The following is a 24,298-nucleotide window of genomic DNA, read 5'->3' on the forward strand; positions in this document are numbered from 1 at the left end:
AGTCACAAATGCTGTGAGGATGAGTATTTGTGCCATAGTCTTCCAAATGTTCCAGTGTTGTAATTAAATGTCATATTTCAGAAATAACCTGTGACTGACAGATTAATTACATCAATTGAATTTTTTATATTAACTACAGTCTTTTGGATTTGTCTTCATATCATCTGGCTTCCCAACCTCAGTATGTTCCGTAAAACAAAAAAAAAACTTGAACAATAAGTAGAAAAACCAACCAGCTATCAAAAATTATTAGGAAATCCAAGTGAATGTTGACTTTAAAAACAATTATCAATCAAGTAATTTTATAAATAATATTTTTTCTTCAAAATCCAAAAGTGTGAGTTGAAGACATCTTCATATCTTTAATGCAAATTGCTTGCTTATCTTTAATACCTGTTGGAATCAGCATCTTTTATAACGGATGATGTGTAAGCATCATCCTAAAGTAAAATAAAAGTGCATCTTTTCTACATGTCTGCTCCGAAAAACTACTGAATATTCATGCTGCGGTGACAAACAGAGTTTAATACCATGCTGCTGTTGAGAGCTTGGATGAATTTGCCTTATGGCATTTATGGAGGAAGAACAGAAATGCTCACTTTTCATCTCTTTTCACTAAGCCACAGATTTCAAGTGAAATCATGCAAGATAATCCTGTATGTAAATTTATTTATCAGGGCTAGGGTTAAGCTTTGTTACATCAATAACTCAAACCAGAAAGCTTAACTGACCTTTAACCACACTGGTTTCCACTAATGTAGCTTTCCCAGTCATGTCCTTCTCATTCTCACGATGCACCGAATCACTTTGACAACTAACTTGTAACTCCGAAACATCAGCAGCTTGATTTGAGCACAGTTTCTTGGTGGTGTCTACACAGAAATTCTGAAATTATATAGAAGAGCACATTGACTTCACATGTAAATTATTACTCCAAACTGGATGCTTTCAGAGATGTGACATGTAAGGGCAACATTCTTTGGGTTACTTCTGTGAATTTTAACAACAAATCTTCTGTTTGTCTAAGTAAGTAATCAATCATGTTTACCTTAACACTTGTCTTTGAGGCATGTACATCACAAAATAACATAGCCAGAAGGCACTCTAGGTGAAGAAATTACCTTTAAAACATATCTCCAGTCTCTGTTTTCTTTGTTTGGGTATATGGACTCATGTAAACAGAAGGAGAGAGATTTATGTATCCCTTTCTGTTGATACAGATTTCTTGCTGATTAACTATTTTATGGTATCGATTGTTCATTTAATGAGTTCTGTTACATATTACATCACAAATTCATATAAAATCTGACATTTCAATTACATTTATCCAGTAACATTCATAGCATAGTGAGTATAGTTAGATGACAGGAAAAGGCAATTATGGAGTAATTAATTATAGTGTTATTATATTGCAGAAAGTAAATTCTGTGGCTCTAATACTTTCACCTCTTGAATTTCATGCTTGATGCATACATTTTCATAATTCTGGTGTCTTTTTAACTGCGAGGTATTTACATCATAAATACTTCCAGTCAAATACATACATTTCACCTGTGTAAACAAGAGTCAATTGTCAAAAAGTGTATCTTCAGTGAAGCTATACAGTTGCTGCAGTGTAGATATAGTCCAATTGCAATCACTAGGCCAGAAAGTACATATTTAAAAAAATAATCAATCTAGATTTTCTATTCAAAATCAAATGTGGATTTTACTCAGCAATGACAAAGCCCATGCTATTCAGAGAGAGAGGGTCATGTTGGTAAAACTGACAGTAGCTACACAGTAATAGTGTCTGATCTTTTCAGAATCAACCCACAATTTTCAAAAGTGCAACACAATCCCACGTTTTATGACAATCTGGCCCTTTGGAAAAATATATTAACTAGCAACTGAAACAGAAAATTTGAGAGAGTATTAAGAAGAACAGATAAAGATGAAATCTGTAAAACGTATGGACAATTTTCCTCAGTGGGTGGATCACAACGTGACATAAGTGGAAGATCATAATTTTTCATTTAGAGAAATTTACAGTAGTTTTGTCCATTTTCTAAAATAAACACTGCAAGCTCGATCTGCAGGGGTTGACAGACTTACAGTATTCAGTGCAAGTTTGCGCAGTACAGGCTGTACAATGCCGGCTAGTGCTCTCCTTGATTGCAAAAGAGCCTCTGAGGTCAAGCAAAGCTTTAAGCAATGATGTCATTCCCAAAAACCTCAGGGATTTGTACAAAAAGAAATACAGCTGAGAAGTATTTTGCAAAGAGGACAGAAATGTCAGAAGAAGTTCTTCACAGCAGAGAATTAAAATAACCCAATGGAAAAGACACTGTTCAAACTAGGACGATGGCCAGCTGGTGTACTGTGGAACAGCTTCACTGAGGTTCCAGGATCTTTGTCTTTCTTTCACCAACAGAGCATGGCCTTTCTTTGATCATCAGTTCTTTTCTCAATCATCCATACCTAAACACGTCAATATGCACCACTTGTTTCTTGCCAGTTTGCAAAATGAACACACACATTGCTGCTAGTCATTGAGAAATGCCCATCTTCTGCTTGCTTAAATAACAATTTTTCAAAGCTGTCACTAAACTTGTCCTGTCCTCAGTATCAGTCATACCTGTTTATCACAAATGACAGATCTTGGAAAGAGCAGGGAAACTTTACTATTCATAAGCAGATTCTTCCTGTGTTCAAGTTATTGGGCTTACTTAGCACACAGAAAGCTTTCACTTAAAAGTCAGCCTTCAGGTAATGAAGGAACCTTAATTTAAACAGTAGACATAAAAAAAAAAAATATTTTTTTTAATCATGTATTCTCTTATTTTCTAGTCAGCTCTTTATTTAACTTATTAATTCCAGCAATCAATATAATTAATCAGTATGTTGAGATTATTTATTTTGCATTGCCTTAACTAAATAAAAACAAGCTTTGGTATCAAAACAGAAAGATCCTTCTACATTAAGAAGAATGTGGCTGAAATTGGTGTTAATCTTATCAGTCTTCAGCAAAACCACACACTGTGATATAATGGTTACCTGGGGCACTTTGCAAGCAAATTAAAATATGCAGAACTCAGACATGTAAAAACCAACAGAATTACAGAAACAGAACCGTCGCTTCTCTTTATGCTGAAATCTGATGTGGCTTTAACATTCTTATTAGCACTATAGATAACAATTATACTAGAGACCAATAGAGATAAAATGCTTTTTTTAAACTATGCAAGTGCGAAGTCTTACAGTTGGCTTTCAAATAACAGGCAGGCTTCACAGCACAGGGCTTCCATTTACATGGAGTAATTGTTCCACTAATTTAAAGAAGTCAGGATATTAGCCATGGTTTCCCATTCTGTTACCAAAAGAAACACTAATTCAGTTAAAAACTCATGATCTGAACCACAGTCACTTGTTATAACAGATTACTCATGAGGAAAATCCAAATCTCAGCATTTGGAAAATCTAACCAACAGCTACATGTGTATGAACTAAAAATTTTACCCCAATGGTTAAGCATTGCCCATTACATCTCTAGGTTCACTCACTGTCCAGAAACAACTTAGAAGACAAAGAACAAAGCTGTAAAGGTAAGACAGCCTATATTTGTGCAGTCCCTCTCAGGAAATAGGAGGTGTTATATCAAACAGGATACAAAAAAAAGTGTGAGACCTAACGTGACAACTAAAGGGCTGGAGGTGCATCACTTTAGTAAGAACAGAAGTTTCAGCATTCTACAGAAGTTTTAAGTGAGTGCAGAGTTTATCGAAGATGCACGAACTGAAAACACTGCAGTAGCAAACTGAGTTTCAGAGTGAACAGTTTGAATTAATTTCCCTTGATTACCTGAAGGGCTTAATGCACTGCCTTTGTGTGTGTGTATGTGTGCATAAGCTCTCTTCTGCAAGCAAGGCTTTCTTCCACTTGTCCACTCCAGAAGCAGTGAAATCAGACAGCAGTGCTTATTCTTACAAATGGCACTGCACAAACAGTAAAGCTTTGCCTATCTACAGACCCAGTTACAAAAAAAACCTGTTCCAAAAATGCCATTTCCCCTGCAATTTAAGCGTATGCTAGCATCCCCTTCTCTCATCTCCAAGGTGCATTCTCTTCTGACTTCAAAAATTTGGGCTATTAACTGTTGTCTCCCTGTGAATATTTCTTTCATTACTGTGTCTAATTGCTTTTTGAACTCATTTACATTTCTGTTATTAACATCATGTAGCAATGAGTTCCAGAGTTTACTTCTGCATTGTGTAAAATTTTTTTTGGGTTGCTGGCTTTTTTACTGCTGTAACTCATAATTCCATGCTGCTGCTGTAATCCCTCTCTATTCATTTTCTCCCTGCATTCAGGTTTCTACTCGTTTTCCTGAGTCACCTCTTCTTCAGGCTGAAGAGTTTCTGGTCTACTTAATCTTTCCTCTTACAGGAGCCAAATTGCAATCCATGATGCGCCAGCTCCTGAATACAACCCAAAACCACTGAAGGCAGTCCATATACCACACGTGCTTCAGACAGCAGTATTTAGTTACAACTACTCAGTAAGCCAAGACAATAGCATAGGAGAGCTTACAATTAAAAAAAAAAAAACACACCAAAGATTGGAGAGGCCCGTCAAAACTAGTGTAACCTCTGAGACAGAATAGCAGAAAGAGAAGCTTTTAAAGCAAGCAAGAAAAAAAAAAGGCTGTTAAATCTGTTCATAAAAAAAAAAAGAAAAAAGAAGAAAAGCAACCAAAACAATAATGTGTATTATGAACACATGTATTCTCTTTTTCTAGATGCTGTTGAGTCTTTCTTTCCTTTTTTTTTAAAAAAAAGGGAAAGAAAGACTCAACAGCATCTAGAATATTGAAAGTAAAGAATAAGAAACAACATTTGTTTAAAGTACAGAAAAATGTGGGAGTAAATATGAAACCAACAGCTGTCATAGTCTCTGAAAATGCTGTGTGAGATGTAGTGGCATAAACCAATCTGACAAAACTATACTTTTCCAGACAGAAAGTCAAGCTGTTATATGATTACAAATGACTCTAGTGAAGAGGAGTACTCATTTGTCAGAGCAATCAGTGCTGGACATGGCACTACACCTTTGAAGTACATTTATTACAAGTCACCCATGCTAGTGGATACAGATCATAAACCTTTTACTGCAATCTTTAAAGACAGCTTGGAGTGGCACTCGTTGCTGCCTTCAGAAACTGAAGCCAAAGCTCCAGATACTTATCTTTGCTTTGGCATATACTGCACAGGTATATAGAATCATAGAATCATAGAATGGTTAGGGTTGGAAGAGACCTTCAAAGGTCATCTAGTCCAACCCCCCTGCAAGGAGCAGGGACATCCCCGACCTATCTGCAAAATGCTTAATTGCTGCATGCACCTTTCCATCAGAAAAAAAAAAAAAAGCCGTATACACAGAATGAAAGTGTGATGAATTATTTTGCAGTCCAAAAACATTTCATTGTTTCCAGACAAAAAAGACAATTTATCCCCGCAAGCTAGAAATGAAGATTCTGTAAGAGAGTCACACAGCACGGTATTCATGGCAAAGACCAAACCAGGCTGAACAAAGATTTAGCTTTTAATATTTTGGAGAATATTTTAAGGAAATCATCAGAGAGAGGGGTAGAGAGAGACATATCAGTCTAAGTAAGACAGACTATTAATAGTTGCTGATTTACAGAGAAGACTTCATAAGTTTCAGAGCAACCTACAGAACGACACCCTACCTATACCATTTTGCTCCAACCTTCACTTTATCTGCACGACTTTCTGCAGGAACAGTTTGGAACTGCAGTGAATCAGAGAAGAATCACAGGTTTTGATTCCCATATCGCATCAATACAGAACCAGTGTAAGTGCTAATCACAATCAGAGCCTTAGACCATCCCGAAACACAGATCTGAATTATTTCCTGGTTTGCAAGAGCATAAGCTGAAGTAACTTCTGGAGTAAGTACATCGGTCAGATTTACACCCAAGATAGGTCAAAATAAAATTTCACCCACTGTATGACTAGAAGTAGGAATGGGTACTTCCACCTAACAGATGGGGAACACATTCAAACAATGAGAATACACACATGGAAACTGCTGACACCTCTCAGAAAATTTGCATTATTATGGCAGATAGTTAGGACTGATTTATTCCACTTGAAAGGAAACAATTACCTTTAGATTATTATTCCTTTGTATCCCAAGGTAGCTTTCTTGCATGATCTATTGGCAAGCCAACTTATCTGGCACATCAGGGTAAATTTTGCAAGGGCAGAGCGTACCCGTAGCTAAGGGTACTGACAAGGGTTCGTGATTTTGTAGTAAAGAATTTTAACAGTCTTCCCCATTGCACTGATTCCAGTGCATGATATCAAGCCTTCATTTTCCACAGTCCACTGGAGTGTGGAAAAGGAGAAGAGCTAGTTAGAAGATGTTTCAGAAAGGCCATGGGCAATAAAGAGGATCCTTATTTAACCTCATTAACATACAGGACAGGAGCACTATGGAGAATTATTATTTGCCTGCAGAACTCATAAAGTACTATAAACTACAGGTGAACTATTTTTTGCCAAAGAAGGGGTCAAGGTTATATCATTTCAAAGACAGGAAAAAAATTACATTAGTTGGCGAGTTCTTCTCTGCCTAAAAGGGATGTGAAACATCTGATCAAATTACATTTTTTTTATAGTCAGGGTTCAAGCTCTCAACAGGTTTCTCCCTCACAAGGTACGTTCTGTACATGCCAACAGTATCACAGTTAATTTGGCTTTCGTTGTCAGTGGTCTGGCTTTTCCCAAGGATTAAACTTGAAGGCTGTGTAATAAAGCCATGTCAGATTGTGGGCCAGTGCCACTGCAGGCTCATTCCTAGGGTTCAGACTACGTGTGCAAAAAGCTGTATCTTCCTAAAAGTAGGGACAGAATTAGTTTGTCCTCGTTCAGAGCTTGAATAAGTATATTTGGATTTACAAAACAAAGCAGAGCGGAAAGTCGTGTTCTATCTATATCCACGTCTAAAAAAAAATATAAGCAAACAAAGCATAGAACTGAAGGGTCTTAGAGAAATCAACGGCTTGTGGTCTGCTCTGCGTTTTGCCAGCAGTTTATCTGTGAGTTTGAAAAAATACCCCGATGTCGGACTGACTGAAAAAAAAAAGAGTGAATCGGGAAGGAAACGCCATTTCGGGAAGGACAGGGCAGGCTCCTGCGTTTCGCCCGGCGCCGCTAGATGGCAGTATTTCCCGCCTTATCCCCCCGCGCGCCGCCCAGCCCGGGCACGCGCAGGGCAGTTGAGCGGGCCGGCGGCTCAACGGTAAAACGCCAGGTGAAAACTTCCCGTGCAAGCCCTCGGCTGGCAGAGGTTTCTCCTGCTGGCCCACCCGTTCCCCCCCCCCCCCCCCCCAATTTGAACCCACCAGCACAACAAATTTCCTACCTGTATCTGGGACTAGGCAGAAAGAAAATCTTCTTGATTGGATTTGATGATTTCTTGGGGCAAAGAAAACTGATAATTAAACAGACTCAGGTTTAATAATTTGTCGGGAGTAGCAAACATGGAGGAAAAAGGGATCCTGCCAACAGGACGACCTTTAAAGAACGTCTGTTGTACGTGCAGGGTACACGCTTTTCAAGGAAATTTCATGAGGGCTTTAAGGAGGTAATTAAATACTGCCACTCTTCACTGACAGTTTCCACAGTTCAGGTAAATTTTCTACAGCTGATTGAGACAAAATAAGTTGCATTATGTTATCAATAAAAAACATTCAAGAGTGTACTGCCATTACATTCTACTAAAATTCTTTTCTTGCTCCAGAAATTCAGAGCCCCAAGCTTTTTGTTCTTAATCCAATGACTTTCACGTACTCATTCCCTGTTCACAGTACTCATTTAATGATTTATTGTTGAATGAGACCTTTTTCTTTTCCAAAATCTGCGCCAGAATAGTACAGAGTACCTCTCAAGAGACTTTAAAATGAAGCTTTGCTACCAAAGGGTCTTTTATGTCAATGGGTAACTAGAGCTGTCAGCCTCTTTTCCCAGACGTTTTTCTCGTGCTCTGTGTGTATACAAGCGAAAGAGAACAGAAAATTATGTTGGACACCCTTTAGTGGCCTGGGACGAAACAGTGCTGTGTTAGCCAGCACAAAATTGCCAGGCTTACACCTTCAGCTATTAGTGTAACAAATCAAAAAGGGTATTTAAAAATATTTTTAGCAATAGTTCAAATGCAAAATACAGAACAGCATAATGCTCCCAGCTCCATCTCTTCCCTCTCCTCTCCCTGCTAAATACATAAAGGGGGGAGTGCTTGATCCCCAGAGCCTCAGAGCAGACAATAAATAGTTTTTTCATCTTTGCTGTAATGTGTCTGATGTTAGCATTACATCTATTTTTGCAGATAGGTCTTTATCTTAAGGTCTGGTTTTTTTTCTGAGTACTTAGTCTTAAACAACAGCACTTACTTTATTCAACACACTGTGCAGTGAAAGGCAAGTATTTTCTTCTGCATTTTACATGCTGCACAAATTGAAATGTGCTCTTTTCCACATAGCTTCAGAGGGTCGGTAGGAACCAGTGAAGCTTCCCCAGCTGTCGCCTTTCCATACACCCTGCCTCTTCACCACCCTGCCTTCGCTGCCCACGGCACTGCCTGCCCGCTCTGCCTAGCAATTCCAGCCACGCTAGTGAGTGCTCAGCTACAGAAATTAGGCTTGGGCTGTCTCAGATTTGGCAATGAAACGCTGTTAGTAGCCACCTGTGAAAATCCTAGTTTCCATGGTACTCACGGCTTGAGAAGGCAACCGTGAAGACAGGCGAGAAGAGGACCCTGTTGTTTGATGGAGAGTCTGATGCCTTAACCCCAAGGCAGGCTTTGCTCTTCTCCTGGACTACTCACCCACTAAGCACCAAAGTTCTTTGGGAAAAAAAAAAAAAAGTGTACATCTGAAAATGTAAATTATTAAGATCTGCTTCTGTATTACAAATATATCTCACCTTGGCACATGGAAGTGCTTGTTTGTTCAAAGACTATGAAATGTTGCATTTTGTGAAATCACCATTTAAGCAGAAGATGCGAATTCTTCTCATTTATCTTAATGGGACATTAACTGGAAATTTAATTACAAGGGAGAGCTAATTATCTGCAGGTCTGCCAAACTGCAGATGGAATCTACTCAACAGAATGAAATCTGAACGCTGAAGCTGATGCAAACATAAGTGCAGTTTAGTGTGGGGAAAATTTGAATTGAAACCAAATAAAAAGAACGAGATTTCCTGTAACTCCTGACACAGAACCTCAAACGAGGCACCTCTTCCTGCAGCGTGCCCCCAGTTGTCTCTCCCTCAGTCCTCAGATCTTCTCTGCCCCTAAAAAATGAAATAACAGCCACACTGCTTCAGGTCAAAATACATCTCATCTCACCCAGTACTTTGCTGCTGCCCAGAGCAAGGACAGAGCAAGGCAATCTGCTACCTCCAAATACGCTCTCAGCCTCTTGCTATTTTCAGCTCACGGAATTTCCTGAGTTTGACGTGGTTTGTCTGTTAGTAACAAGGGTCTCTCTTCCAAGTATTTGTCCAGTCTCCCCTTGAACTCTTGATCCACTTCCAGCCTTGTTCAGGCTCCCCTTGGTCTGAATGTATCCTGCCCCATTTCCTCTAATTGTGGCCTTGCAGAGAGTGGGGAGGGGGAGAAGAGGAGGGGAGCAAGATTTTTAAAATAAATTGTTTTCAAGTTCTTACTGCTGTGCTGCCCTTCCTAGCATGAGTCTGCAAGTCCAGCTGCAGAGCTCCCACTGTGCTTCCTCTTACTGCGTGACAGAAAACGCTGCGCGTGGCAGACAGCAGCCTCAGGAAAGCAGCAGGACACCGCGTTGGCAGGAATTAAATACTTCAGACCAGATTCGGATCTCAGAAAACGGGTGTAAATCTGGAGTCACTCCCTGCAGTTCAGAAGCACTATTCTGGATTTACTCACGCATGGCTGAATTCAGCATCAGGCTTCTTGTTTTTCAAAATCATCTGGTTTGCAGGCCACAGTGGGGAATGTAACAGCAGGAGGGAAAAGAAAAATGGGTTATTTTATTAGTAAAATGCATTCCTGTTCTAGCAGGTATTTCTGCAACGTTTGGATCCCTTCAAGAATTTTGCCTTCTCACATGCATATACACATATAAATGTACACAGAGGTATGAGTATATAAATATTTCAGCCTGCCCACTAGAAGCTAGCCTGTTTTGGCAGAAAGAAACTATTCTGCTCCATTTTTCACTTTCCTCTTTGTTCTTTATTCTCTGACATAATTTCAAATCTCTGACACTGAATTAACTTAGAGCTGTGTTAAACTGCACACCAGCAGTTAGCAAACCTGGCTAAGTCACAGGGATTTTTTGTTTGTTGGCAATATTGAAAAATGTCTTGAGGAGGAGCTGGGTTCTTCCTCATCAGAAAGGAGATTCACATCCTGGAACTTCTGGCAAATTGGGAAGTGCTTACCTCCCAGAAAATATTGCCTTCTAATTACAAGTACTGATCAAAACTATTAAAAGGGAACTTCGGTCTGGTTCTGTCTGTTGGCACATCAGATTTTTAATTTCCACAACTCAGTGTGGGGAACAAAAAGTAAGGAGAGGGAAGACTTGCAAGGGCACTTGCTCCCCAGTATCAAAATGAAAATGTGTAATACAATGTGCCCACTTCTGCCTCCCCTCCTCCTCTCCAAACCACCCTCCCTCCTGGACATTGGAGCTGGGTGGAGCTATGGGAGGTCTGAGAGCTCTCCCTGAGTTATCTCTATGGAGAACGACAGGCCTTGGACACTAGCCCACTTCAGAGCCAGACTGTAGGTTCAAACACCCAGCTGCCTTAATACCAAGCTGTGAGGATGGTAATTAAATGTCCTTCTCTGCTCATAACTTTTACAGTGCTTTTGTTACGTCTGCTCCATTTCTGTGTTCTCTCCAGAGAGATGGGCTTGTGGGACAGACCTGGCACTCCAGTGGTCTTCAGAGCTCTGCCTATGTGACCTTTTAAGACTTTTCAAAAAGAGACAGGTGAGAAGAGAGGCTCTGAGGAAATCCCAGCCTATTATTTCTTGGATCAATGTTAAAAAATGTCTTGCAGAAAAATAACTGGAAAGCCATCCTAGTAAGCAGAATGGAAAACAGTGATGGTAGTACTTTGCTCATGCACTAAGAGCATATTCAGTCATTTTACGTTGTATTGTGGAAATCAAGGCCTGTAACACGCATGTTCACATGAATGTGTAATGGTTTAGTTCATAGCTGTTCATAGTATACAGATCCATGGGCCATATCACTGGCTTCTTCTACCACAGCACCCCTGTGTTTTGCCTCCTATTTCTTCTTCACCGTGGTTATGTGGCAACTATATGGTTTTTTTCCCCTTTGATGTTTGGGACAGTATCCTTGACACACTTTCCTGTTGCTCCTAGGGGAACTATTTTGGAGACAGTAGTTAGTTATTTTCGATGTATTCTGTTTATTTAGGATACTATTAAAAAGATGAGCATAAAAATGTACCCAGCATCTGTACTTCAGAACTATGACTTAAGTTATGGCTAAACTAAAATGCAGGTAAACTAAAATTCTCCCAGTATTGCCTCTTAAAATTATACTCACTTTCAGCTCCACAAACTGGAGCTAAATCAGATGAGAAAGGATTAAGCACAGTCTAAATAAAATTGTTTCACAACTACAAAACACTTAAAACAATGGAAAAATTGTATATGGGAGAGAACCAAGGGGAACTAACTCGATTAGGAAAGAGAAGCTTTTCCTTTTACAGAATTCCTCAAAGTTATTTCAACTGGGAGATAAATCGCATATTATTTTTGTGAACGGGAACACTCTTGTGTAAACCAAACATACATACTATTCCATGTTTGGAATTGAATATTTCAGAAAGAGAGCAGAAAATGGACCGCCTAACTGTTCACCATCTCATCCTCCTTCCATCCCTTGGTAAACCGCACGCCTAACAAGGAAACAACATGGAATCTTGTCAGATGTGCCACACTCCCTCCTCCAGCTCCTAGTGAAAAGCGAAGGCTGTGTTCCCTGTGAGGGACTGCCAACACAGGATCTCAGAGTGAACAAGATCTCTTCAGCAAGTCTGTGAGGATGCACGCCAGCAACTCAGGTGAACTGGCTAAAGCAGTATGGTGTGTTGTCATTTTTTAGCCTGTTGCTCCAAGCCATTGTATTATTGTTCTAGAAGAGGATCAGGGACCTATAGTTTAAGCTCGTAGGGGAGCTGTCGGAACTGGGGTGTGGAAGCACCTGTTCATGAATGCTGGGCAATGCCATCTTGGGTCTTTATGGCTACTGCTGCTGCTCAACCTCAGTTCAGACTCCCTCTGCGGGAGTTTGGAGGGGATCAGTAATGGCACAGTCCTTTGCAAGCAGATAATAAACCCTGTGGGGTTTTTTGAGCTGTAGTCAAAACTTTTTGAGCCTGGATCACTTGATTTTTCAAGATTGCCTGGTTCAAGATAGCATGCCCAGTGGTGAGACATGAATGTGTACCTCTGACTGGTCAGTTGAAACAGATCAGCTCCTACAGACCACGAAGGAAGTTAAGAAGAACTTGAAAATATAAGCAATTTGTCTTTATTGCTCTGATCTTTTGGATGTATCATACAGGGCAAGCAGGTACTTCCAGTTGAGACAAAAGGCCTGAGGGAATGACATGGTGAATATCAGGTCTGTATTTGATGATCTTCTTAATGTTCTCACACAGCCCTTGGGGAATATCAGTCTTCAGGCTTACAGGAAGGACCTAAAGATCTCTCGTTCTCAGTCCCTGGGGCAATCTCTTGCTTATGTTCTCAGTGCATGGCATTATCAGAATCCACTTTGTCTTCTGGTGAGCTCCCTTGGCACTGATGATGAAGCTGACAAAACTGCGTTCAAATGAAACAGATTTTAGCAAACCGGTTGCCACAGCCTGTTTTATATGCATAGTCATGCTCCCAGTCACCTGTCTTGAGCAGATGATTTGTTTGTAGTCCACCTACCAGTGGCAATGTTCTTACCACAGTTATGGTAGATTGGATGTGAACAGTCCATTAAGTAAATATTGATGCTTTGCAAGTATAATTAAGAGAATCTTGCTTTTACAGGAGCCAGCATCTGTGGTTTATTTTTAATGGATACAGAAAGGTCTATGATAAAATCTTTTAAGGTATTTAAATATTTAGGTAACTTTTAGACCTTTAAGGCACATTTTATTCTCAGTCAGACAGTGTATTTGACAAATAGGTCTCCTTTCACTGCTTGTCTCTTTCTGATATAAGGCAATTCCTTCATTATGGAATTATACTTCAGGTATAATAATGGTTGATTTGCTTGGGTTAAAAAGAAGAGAATCAAGATTTCATTAATCTCACAGTTGTTTTTTTTTCTCACATCTGTTCATTGAGTCTAGTAGCTCAAAAGGAGAATGTGAAATTTCAGCCATGTTAAGTATGCATTTGTCTTAAAAACTAATGATACTCTGATAATACCTTGGTTTCTACTTGTGCCATTCTGCAGATGACGCTAATGATTATGCAGCCCTGAATGTGGATGCTACTTCTCCCCAGTTCACATTCCTTTGTAAACAGGATATGTCCAACTTCTTGAAATATTGTCTGAACTTTGCATATAGTCTCAACATACTAAACCAGGCCTTTTCAACCTCTTGTTCAATATTTTTCTGGAATATGTGCAGAAGATGTTCTAAATAAGTATCTGCATTTCCTGACCAGAATAATGAAGTAAATAATTCCTATGCTACATTTACAAAGCCCAAGAAAACATTCATATTGGTGTTTTTCTAACCACTGTTGCAGCTGACCAATGCATTAAACAGCTGTTGGCATGGATAGTCCTGCTCTGTCCCATGTCTAGGCACAGACATAGCTGTTAAATTCTGAAGTGTCAGGGCAACCACATACATCTTCAGATGGCTTTGCCACAGTGGCCACAGATATGCACCAGATGGAAGATTCTTTCAGCAGATAAATAGTTGCTTGGTGGACAATGCTTCAAACTATTGACAAGAAAATGCTTTTCAGTTTGCTCTGAGGACAAAGAGCTGTGTAACTCCTGAGTTTGATCACACAGGACTGCTTTGTTTTCTCAGGTCACGAATTACCTTGGGAATTTCGAAAAGGTTTTATTTCTGCAGTCTACAGTTTGATCTTATTCAGTCTTTGAATGAAGCTTAATTGTTCATTTCCTTTTCAGCTCAGCAGCCAGCCTTTAAAAATATAATGCTGTCTGTCCTCTAAGACTTCATGCTCAACATTCAGATGGTTAGTTGCGTCTTTTTTTCTGGTTTCTGGAGATGGAAATTGAGATGATCCCAAGCAAGATCACAAGAGGTTTTAGAAGATATTACTGTGACATCAATCTTGTACCAGTTTTGAGAGGTAATATTTGTAGTCCTATTACCTGCACAAGAAAGACAACTTTCTCTTATCAACAGCAAGTAGTTCAAACATGCAAACTAGACCTCCCCTCAATGGCATGTATCACACGTCAGATTATTAGTAGAGCTTTCATACCTCATGCCACTGAGGAGCTTGTAAATGGTGTTGCAGGCTGGTCTCCCAGACCTACCAACTCAGCTCTTGTGCTTCAGCACCAGGAGCAAAAAGGACAGAATGTCTGATAAAACTTGCAGCATTGTCAGAAGCAGGACTTTTTTTTTTCTCAGATGAAATGACTGCTGATCTCCAGCCTCCCCTCATTTCCTTCGTCTGGTTTGCAAAATGGTGGCAGGCAGAAGAGGAGGAGGCTGGGCTCTTGGTTCAACCGATAGGAGCAATGCTCATAGCTGCCTCAGGAAACTGCCCACTGCAACCAGCCAGAAACACTGGGCTTGGGGAAGAAAGACTCACCACAGCCAGCTGTGAGAAGACGTTTCTCTCTCCAGAGCTGTTCTCTTCTGTGTCTTTCAATCAAAAACACAGATTGTGGAAGTAGGTGGGCATGGTACTGAGCAGATGCAAAAATGTTCCAGCACCAGAGGGACTAGGCTGTCTCCCATTTGTGCCTTCAGCCAGCTGCCGTGAGCAGATCAGGGCTGCTGTAGGTCATGCAAAGAGGCATGTGGCAGAAGTGAAGTTGTCTGAGCTGAAACAAAATGGCAAACCTGAAATGACCCCTGCCAAGTTGCAGAAAGATGAGGTGGCCAATGCTTGTTTTAAGGTGGTTGAAAAACATCTTGCTGAGAGTTTAATGAAAGCAACACGTATTTCAAAAGCATTTGGCTGGTTTTGGCTATTGTTATCTTCTTGCCCCAGGGAGAAACAGATTAATGCAAGAAAAATATCTAATCAGCTGGAGTAAATTAGGCTATTAAAATCAGTGGGCATCCTCGTGTGAGTACAGCTATGCACATGCATGAGTGTTCACAAGAGCAGAGCATTTGAGGCTTTGACCCTGCCAACACGTTCACACATACTTAAGTTTACTAGAGTGAACAATGCCATTTGGCAAATGGAAAATCTCACCATGGCATTGTACAAACCTAAGAGTTGGCAAGATCAGGACCTTGGACTCAGTGTTTTCTACAGCAAAGCTTATTTTTGGCACTAAGGAAATGATAGAATGTAGCTGACTAATTTACCAGATACACAAATCCTGAATGTCTTAAAATGAAAAGTATTCAGAGAAGGAACTATGTTTTTCCACAGATGACATCAATGTTTAACATATTGTGGGTGCCATCAAAATTCAAATAGTAAATAGAGAAAATAACCTGGCATCATTTTTTTTTATTTTCTTCTTTATGAATTTATGAGAACGCTAACAAGAATAAAAGAAGAATGTGCAGCTTGTTATCATTAATTCTGTGGTTTAATAGTCTTTTATTTACTTAGCTGTGGAAAACTTCAAAACTAACAAATCCATCTATATTTTCTGGGTTCCTAGTGACATTTGAAATCTTATATAAATAATGTACATCTCAGGTTAGCCTCACCCTCCAACACTTATTTCAGCTTCTTGGATAACTAATAAGATCAACAGCAGGCAACACTGCATGTGACAATGGCTCTTGGGAGAAAATTTTCTAATCTACCTGGAGTTGGACTGAAATCTCTCATTAATTTCACATAGATCATCAGGGAGCATCTGTGAGGAAGCAACAGTTTGTGGATGACACAACTCTGCTTGCCAGCAGAAGCCTTCCCTTCAGCACTACTCATTTCCTATGACACAGTCCCAAATTCTGCATTCTTGACTGAAATCATGGAAATAAAATGCTATGATTTAAAAAGCTGTATCATAGGCAACCTGAGGATATCCCTGATGCTTCCTTCTGAGCCAGAACTTACCAGGTCAGCAACTTCTGACTCCTCCAAGGCCATTTGGCCACCTCTATGACCATCATGTTAGCAACAGGGAAACAGAGCCCTCTGTGACAGTAACCGGCTCCCTTTCGAGGCCCCATTTTACATTGGCAAGGCAAAAAGAGACTTCAATGCAAGCAAAAGCCAGACCCAGGGAGCAGTAAGAAGCCACACTTGCAGTGTAGAGCTCTTTGAAGCCAGTGAGTTTCACCATGCTCTGGTTTTAGCAAACCTTTGCAGGAGGTGGTCTGTGTGGTTTTGTGACCCAAAAGTTTAATTTTAAATTTGGGGGGCTGGGTGAAAGAAGGCATTTGGGAAGAAATTGGGTGAAAGATTTACACATATCTTTGGAAGCTTCAAGGAGTCTTCACTGAACTGCCTGGTTTCTAGTCCACAGCAGGATTGCACTGGAATTTCCCCATAAAATTTCTAAGAGCTTGAATTTTGATCCATCGTACATATGTTTGAGATTTTAAAAAAGCAGAAAGAAAAGGTCTTGTATTTTAAAACAGTTGATTTCAATATTTTTAGTAGTCTACTAGTTTTGCAGATTAATTTAGTAAATGTTACATAAACATTTTCTAATGTCTTAGAAGTTAATATTAGTAAGACTTCAGTTACGAAGTTTCCTTTTTTTCAGAAAAAAAATGGTTTGCAACATTCATATAGTGAAAGGAAGAAAGCAGAGGCTATAAAATACTCTGCTGATAAAAGCAGTATTACTGATAGAAATTTCTAGGTTTAAATAGTCCTCATCACCTTTCTCTTGCAAACTTAAGAATATTCTTTATAGCAATTTCATAATGTAGCTATCTAAATCTTCTATATTAAGCCCTGGTTTCAAGCAGGTATTCATTTTTTCTGACTTTACAGGTACAATTGGTACATTGCTCCTGGCAGACTGGCAAGATAGCACACAGGAATTATCTCATTTAACTGTAGATCAATGCCATGACTGCAACTATAAAATTGTAGGCAAATTGTACAGTAACTACACGGTTGTTATCAATCACTTTTAGCTCTGCAGTGGCACAGGAGAGAGGACAGATACCATAATGGGATCTCTGCTGAGTACATTTCATTAATATACTCTGTTTTCTTCCAGAGTCTTGCTCATCTCTTGCTCCTGATGGCTACTTTTGTCTCGCTAGAGATAAAAGTAGGGAAATCAACCCAGATTAATGTAAATTACATCAAAATCAGTGATGCTTTTCTTCTTATAGATGAAAATGTTTATTTAGTTATTTATTATTTGTTAGAAATGTATCACATGAGCATTTAATAAAATCAACCAGTACCTTTCTGCTTTCACATTGTAATTATTAGGTTACAGCCCTAAGCAGAAGACAAAGCAAAACCAAAGGTCCATAGTGGATTTCCAGTGTAGGCAGGTGTTACTTTACTGAAGGTGGTAGCATTACAGAGGCGTAAAATCAAGAGGCCTGTCAAACCTCAATACTGTTGCTCAACAACCTATCAGATTTTAACAGATAATGCGTAGAGACAGGAACGGAGCCACACAGTTTGTCACTGCTGCTCCTTATCAATGGCTGCAAAGTAATTTAAAGATTTAAAGAAGTAATACAGGAGAGTAGACTTTACCCTTTGCTAAAATAACCTTTTTTACCCATCTCAAATATTTCCTTTTAAAATAATGTATTTCATTCCTGACCAATATCCTTCATTTCAGGTGGTCCTCTGACTTCAGCTCTCTCATGGCCATGGGCCATGGCCATTTAATGTTCTGGGCTCGGGAAACAGTTGTAACACACATTGTTACTAAAGGGTCTCTTGAGGATTTTACTCCAGAGGAGAACTGAGTACAGTAGTCACTTGCTTCAGGATTTCTTCTTACCTGCCTATATTTCATCTTTCCACCATAAACGGAGGAAGACGAGGGGTTTCCAGAAGAGTAAGGTGGCAAATTTATTCCTGCTGTCAGTACAAAAGTGGATGTCATTCAAGAAAGAGCTGTCTAGTGATGATCTCCGACTACTTAAGAAACATTTTGCAAACATAATACCTAATAGTATTTCACCAGGCTATTCTAACACAGAACTTCTCACTAGGCTTTGATGTAGATGTGTAGGGACACATTACACTCTCGTGACAAGTGCATCCTTCCAAGGACAGTGTTAATTCAACCTGAACAACAGACTGTTGACTTAAAAAATACTATGGTTGTTGTGAATGTAGTTTGTAGGCTGTCAATTTGACAAAGTTTGTATCTGGGATCTCAGCCTATTTTTCTGCCCAAAAACTGCAGAGAAAATTTCCTGTTCAGAGATTTAGTTCAGGACAAAACAGGTGTGCTAGCCAAGAAACTGAGCCACTAACCTGCTGAGTGACTGCAGGCAAGTCATCTGCTGTCTGTTGCCTCTGCCATGTGTTCTTTGTCTATTTAGAGCATGAGGATATCTGCAGGGACTGCAACTCACTGCATGTTTCTGCAGGGCTCAAAGACCCCAAGACCCTCCCTCCACATGAGCCTACAGGTATTACAGTGACTGTCAATATCTGTGCAAGGGGTCTTTACCATCACACTGTTTCCTAGAGGAATTTAATTCCATCCAAATATCCCACTCTTATTTTCCAGTGATTGACCAAAGTAAGTCCCCAGGTGTGAGAAACCCTCCGACTAGAAACCCTCCGACTAGAAACTGAAGCTACAGACAGCTGCAATAGTATTAAATACCTCTCCAGGATCCTTATAGCTAGCAGTAGTCTTTTGTTCTCTTTTCTTTTCATATTACCCTTACACAGTCCTCCTGTATAGCCAATAGATAATGAAAAATGTGAAAAAAAAATCAAGCTTGCCTTAGTTCACTTGTCTTGATAAAATTGACACATGCACATACAAATATCCATATATTTATAAAACATACATATTTTGAATATGGAATGCTAGAAACCTTCTAAATGAAGCAGAGGTCTGAGGTCAGAAAAATTCCACTAAGTTACGATTAAGAGTGCAAAGATGAGTTGATTTAAATATAGAAAATAAGGAAAACTGTTTTAATTTCCATACATACTATTGAAAGAATCCCATCTCAGCAACTGACTTGTCTATCATCAGCAAAACGATGTCCTTGCAGAAGTGTGTTTGTCTGAACCCCAATATACTGAAACCTCTGAGAAAATGTAAAACTGATTCCTCCAGACAGCTGCCTTTTGTGAGGGTTCACTGTATATTCTGGTCACCATGACAATAATTACCAACGGGTTCATGGTGTTATTTGAGACACTGCGGGGACCTGACTTACACAAAATAGAAAGCAGAATGTGGTACACTGTATTCCACTGGACTATAAGGCAGGTAAGCATTGATGAATATTGAGATTAAATGACAGGCACAGAATCAAATACTAGTAAGCAATAGAATCTGTTCATAGCTTCCCCCACTGCCCATTGTGTCTTTACAGGCCACATAAGCTTTCCATATCAGTTATATCAATTATAACACCAGCTTTAAACTTGATACAGTTTTTTTTTCTGCAGATTTTTCCCTTTTTTCAGATGGCAAGCTCTTTCAGCAGGGACCATCTCTTCTTCACTGTTGGCAAACAAGGCAGCCCTCTCTCATGTTCAGCAGCATTTACATATATACATGGCTGTCCTGCTGGCTCCAAACTAGTTTTATCAGAAGGAAAGGCTAATGTGCAAGAATGGCAGCATCAGAGCTGGAAGCATGCCTCAGGTGCCACTAAGGCAAATACTCCAGCAATTAATGCTGAGGAACAAACTGACCGCCAAAAACAGAACACAGCCTTTACAAAATTGCTAACATGAGACCTGAAAAGTAGAAGCACATCAGCTCTCTTAATTGCATGGTTCCTCTGAAATGAAGTGCCCCATTAATGGTTACATGTCCAGTGTGCAGGTGGGACTGTTGTCAAATCCATCACTATTCAGTCAAAAACCCTAGGGTGAAATTCTGTGCTGTGCAACAAAAAACTTATGGCTAAGAAAGAGCCATGGCTTAAAACAGTCTTCTTATCATCCAGCTTTTAGCTGCCTCAGGAGCTACAGCTGACATTGACCACTCTTATGCCCTACTACCTTATTTTTTACCAAGGCTCTTCAGAACAGAGGGAACATTGCAATGAACTAAATGAGCTACTGTCAAAGGATGTATTTGTTTCAGTTAGATGTAGTGAAGAAGGCATGCTCAGCAGAGGAGAGAGAACAAAATTAGGGAAGTGAAGAAGAGCTGTTCAAGTTATCTCATTGCGTCTGTCTCAAGTCATAGAAAAAGATATAATTCCACCCAAGAGCAAGTCTTCCAAATGACAATTTATTTTCTAGAAATAATTTAATGACACACCACTACTTGAGTGCCTGATACTTTACATACAAATAAAAATGGCAAGTCCCTGCACTTCAGTGTTGTCATCTAAATTAGACTTTTGAGACCAAGTCCTCTGTGGGTATAAATTAGCATAGTTCCAGTAATGCTAGAGGAATTATTTATGCACCAAAAGGGGAAATAATATGGGGAAAAGACATTTTTCGACTGTGAAACTCCAATTCAGTCCTGATTGCTTTTATTTAAATTATTAATCCTCTGGGCATCTCCAGTAACTCAATGATTTTACAACATTTGTAGATCTAGAGAATCCATATATAGATTCATAAAGCAATAGGAACAGGCCTTTTAGCTCTCAAGAAGAGGAAACACAGGGATGAGTCAGGTAGAACAAGGGAATTCTATAATCAAGTCTTCTAGGCTACTTACATAAAACTCTTGCAATGTTGACTTTAAAGGCCACAAAAACCAGCAGGGAAAATGGTCATAAAAATTACATATGCTCAGAATTAAAGCAAAAAAAAAAGGGGAGATGGGACTACAACTGGGCTATTCATCATTCTGTGATACATTGATGGTCCTTCAAAAGTGATATGATATTGCCTTTTTTTTTAATTATTTTCAGAAGACATTAGGTAATGGTACTTTCACCTGCTGATGTGCATCAAAATAGTTCACTTGTGAAATGTTCCTTGGGAATGGTGGGAAGCCAACAGCTATGGTCCTATTTTCTCATTGTTAATTCTATTTTTTTCAAAATACTGGTGATGCATTCTCTCTTCTCAAAAAATGTATCCAAATAGGCCCACAAAAAGTAAATAAAAAAAAGAGAGAAGTATGTGATGTTAAAAATATGCATTCAATTATACAACCCTATATGTGTGGGGTAGAATTTTAACAAATTTTTACAGTTTATGCACCAACGAGGAATGGAAAACCACGGTACATGGATACTCTTTTATAGCTGAAATGGAAGCTGAATGGACACATTGACACGTGCAATGTTTCAGTATATAGGAATAGAAATTTATAGCAGAAATACAAATGATACACATTTCTTCCACTGCAAATGGATTTTTCAAATGTAAATGCATGTAATTAAAGTTTTATTTGTCATAAGAAAAGTGTGAACCTTCACCAGGAGTGAAGATGAAGGCTTCAGAAATCCCCATTATTCATCTTCTTGTAAGAAAAGCATGGGATATACTTTAGGGTTAGACTGTCAAAATAAACTTTTCATCTTTTGACTTATTGTGTGTGTGCGTGTTTGCAGAGAGCAAAGAACACTCTCCAAGAATTTTGAGACTTCAAGCAAAGATTCAACCCCTAAGCAAACACGATCTGTTTTAAATGAGAGTTGTGGAAAAAAAAGTCACAGCTGTCACTTATGAGTGATCAGTGTTTCTTAAGCCTTTGAAACATGCATGGATCGTCTCATCTGTGCCCCTAATTCCTGTTACGAAAAATGGTACAACAGCAAAGTAGTGGATGAAAACAAGGATCTGCTACACATCCTACAATTCAGTGTGCCCTTCAATTACTGACATTACAAGAGCTGTGGAAACAGGAGGTCTAGCTTACATTTGAATTCTTCCTTTATCTTTTTGTCCAGAGAGAATTGGCATGACAATATTTAGTTCTATATAAGAAAAACAAATCTGACAAACACAAAATTTTTTTCAGCCCCACTAATTCTGTTAAATGCTTACTTATACATTTTCACTGAACACCTTCTCACTTCAGTAGGAATGAAATGGGCACAACAGGAAATGCTGGATCCTCAAAACTTTTATTTTGAGGATCTATTTGTAAATTAAATTATGTTTATACCTGTTTCTGTGCAGGAATGAACTTCATCCTTAATATGCATATGGCCAAACTTCCAGACTCCATGAGACTCCTGAACAAGGCTGAGAGAATGAGACATGTGCCACATGCCTGGCAGAGCCAAAAAGGCAAGACACTAGAGCAGCTCCTAGGCTAGGGACAAAAACAGTACTCTGAGAATGTGGTTTTTCCTCTACAGATGGTTGTGTTTTAGATTCCTGGATGTGCTGAAGCACTTCCTTCTGAACCAGGGTTTCACCTCATCCACAACCCTGCAGTGCCCAAATCAACACAGCCATGGCATCAGGGCTTTGCTTGAACTGCTGAGGGCCTCATGCAGCAGGCATAATGTGGTGAATTTTTGGCTAGGCAAATGCACTAATCACAGGGCTATCATGAAAAAGAGATGCCTATCATTCAGTTTGGGTTAATTACTACACCATGGTAGAGTTCAGCTCCAGGTAAAGGCACAAACGTGTATATAACTACATGTACCTATCTACATACTCCACATGTAATTGCTCTGACTGCAGTCAGGAAACCTCATCAATACAGTTAAAAAGTGATTCAGCTAACCGCAAAGTGTCTACTTAGCTCCCCAGGCACCACTGAGAGTACAGGCCATAATGGGAGCTTAGAATTGTAGCATACACATGGCCACCTAAGCAAGAGCACCTTTGTCTGCACCTGGGCTGTCCCAGCCCATTGGTCACTGCAGCATGCTGGCCCAGCTCTGAAGAAACATGCATGCCAGCTTCCTCTTCCAACACAAATCTTCCGTATTCACACTTCTTGGAAGAAAGTTCAATTCCATTAAAGTGAATGGAGCTGTATTTCCTTAAACCAAGCCTGCACGTGTCCCAGGAGGTCCATCTATCTGAGCAGAGACAGACTGAGGCAGAACAGAGGCATCAAAATGTAGTCACAGCTGAGCAGCTAGACAAACGATAGAGCAGTCAAAAGAGTGCTCATAGTACAGGTTTCAGAAAGGAAACCATTTGGCACTGTCTAGAGAATGGTGTCAGCTAGAAAAATCAAACACTCTGACAGGCATTATCTTACCAGAGTGGAGGTTTCTTTGTAGTTATATCTGAACGACATTACATGTTTAGAGAAACCCAAGCATGACATTTTGGTTAGGGGTGCATACAATGTATAAGCACGTAAAACATTTGTAAAGGGTTTTTTTTTAAATCAACAAATTAGCATTGCAAACTGTTGTGTTATTACAACTGTGCTGTACCTGTGATCAGAGTGAAAAGTTGTATTTACATTTGAAAATTTTAAATGCCAATTACACTTGTACATTTGAAAATGTTTTTAGATTTGAAAAAGTTATGAAAAATACGATGGCAGTGCTTGGAAATGTATCTTTTGAAATAAGCTGGAAGTTCCCATTAATTTGAAATTGTTAGCATAATGTTTTGTGTCATTAGTTATCAAATCTCTTTTTACAATTACATAAGAGATCACAACCAACAAATAAAGCAAAAGTGTTTACGTGCTTAGGAAAAAAAAAAGATTGTTTAATCTACAGTGCATAGAAATTTTAAGAGTTATATATTATTGTTGCTGGTGTTATTTTTGAAAGCTGCTATGATTTCTTACTGTAAACATATAGCCTCAAGTTGAAAACATGTATTGAAATGTCTCCTACTTGACCTTTTCACAGATATCCCATAAATATAAACATTAATTTTATGCATTCAACAGTTGCTGATCGAGTTACATATTGTGAAAAATATTGTTTGAAATACTATTCCGTCATACAAATTACGTAGTTCCATGGCACATTTTATGGGGTTTTTTTAT

The 24,298-nt window shown here is 39.2% G+C and overlaps 1 protein-coding gene across 1 annotated transcript in view; it reads right to left on the minus strand.

Annotated features, from left to right (window-relative positions):
* The window catches only part of THEMIS (thymocyte selection associated), a 79,032-nt gene that overhangs the window by 13,578 nt on the left and 41,156 nt on the right, over nt 1–24,298 (minus strand). The window contains exon 5 of the mRNA XM_010122138.2: nt 732–885. Coding sequence (XP_010120440.2) covers nt 732–885 — 154 coding nt within the window. The remainder of the gene's footprint in view (nt 1–731; nt 886–24,298) is intronic.

This window comes from Chlamydotis macqueenii, chromosome 3 (assembly GCF_036417535.1).
Source record: "Chlamydotis macqueenii isolate bChlMac1 chromosome 3, bChlMac1.mat, whole genome shotgun sequence".
In the NCBI taxonomy this organism is placed as follows: domain Eukaryota; kingdom Metazoa; phylum Chordata; class Aves; order Otidiformes; family Otididae; genus Chlamydotis; species Chlamydotis macqueenii.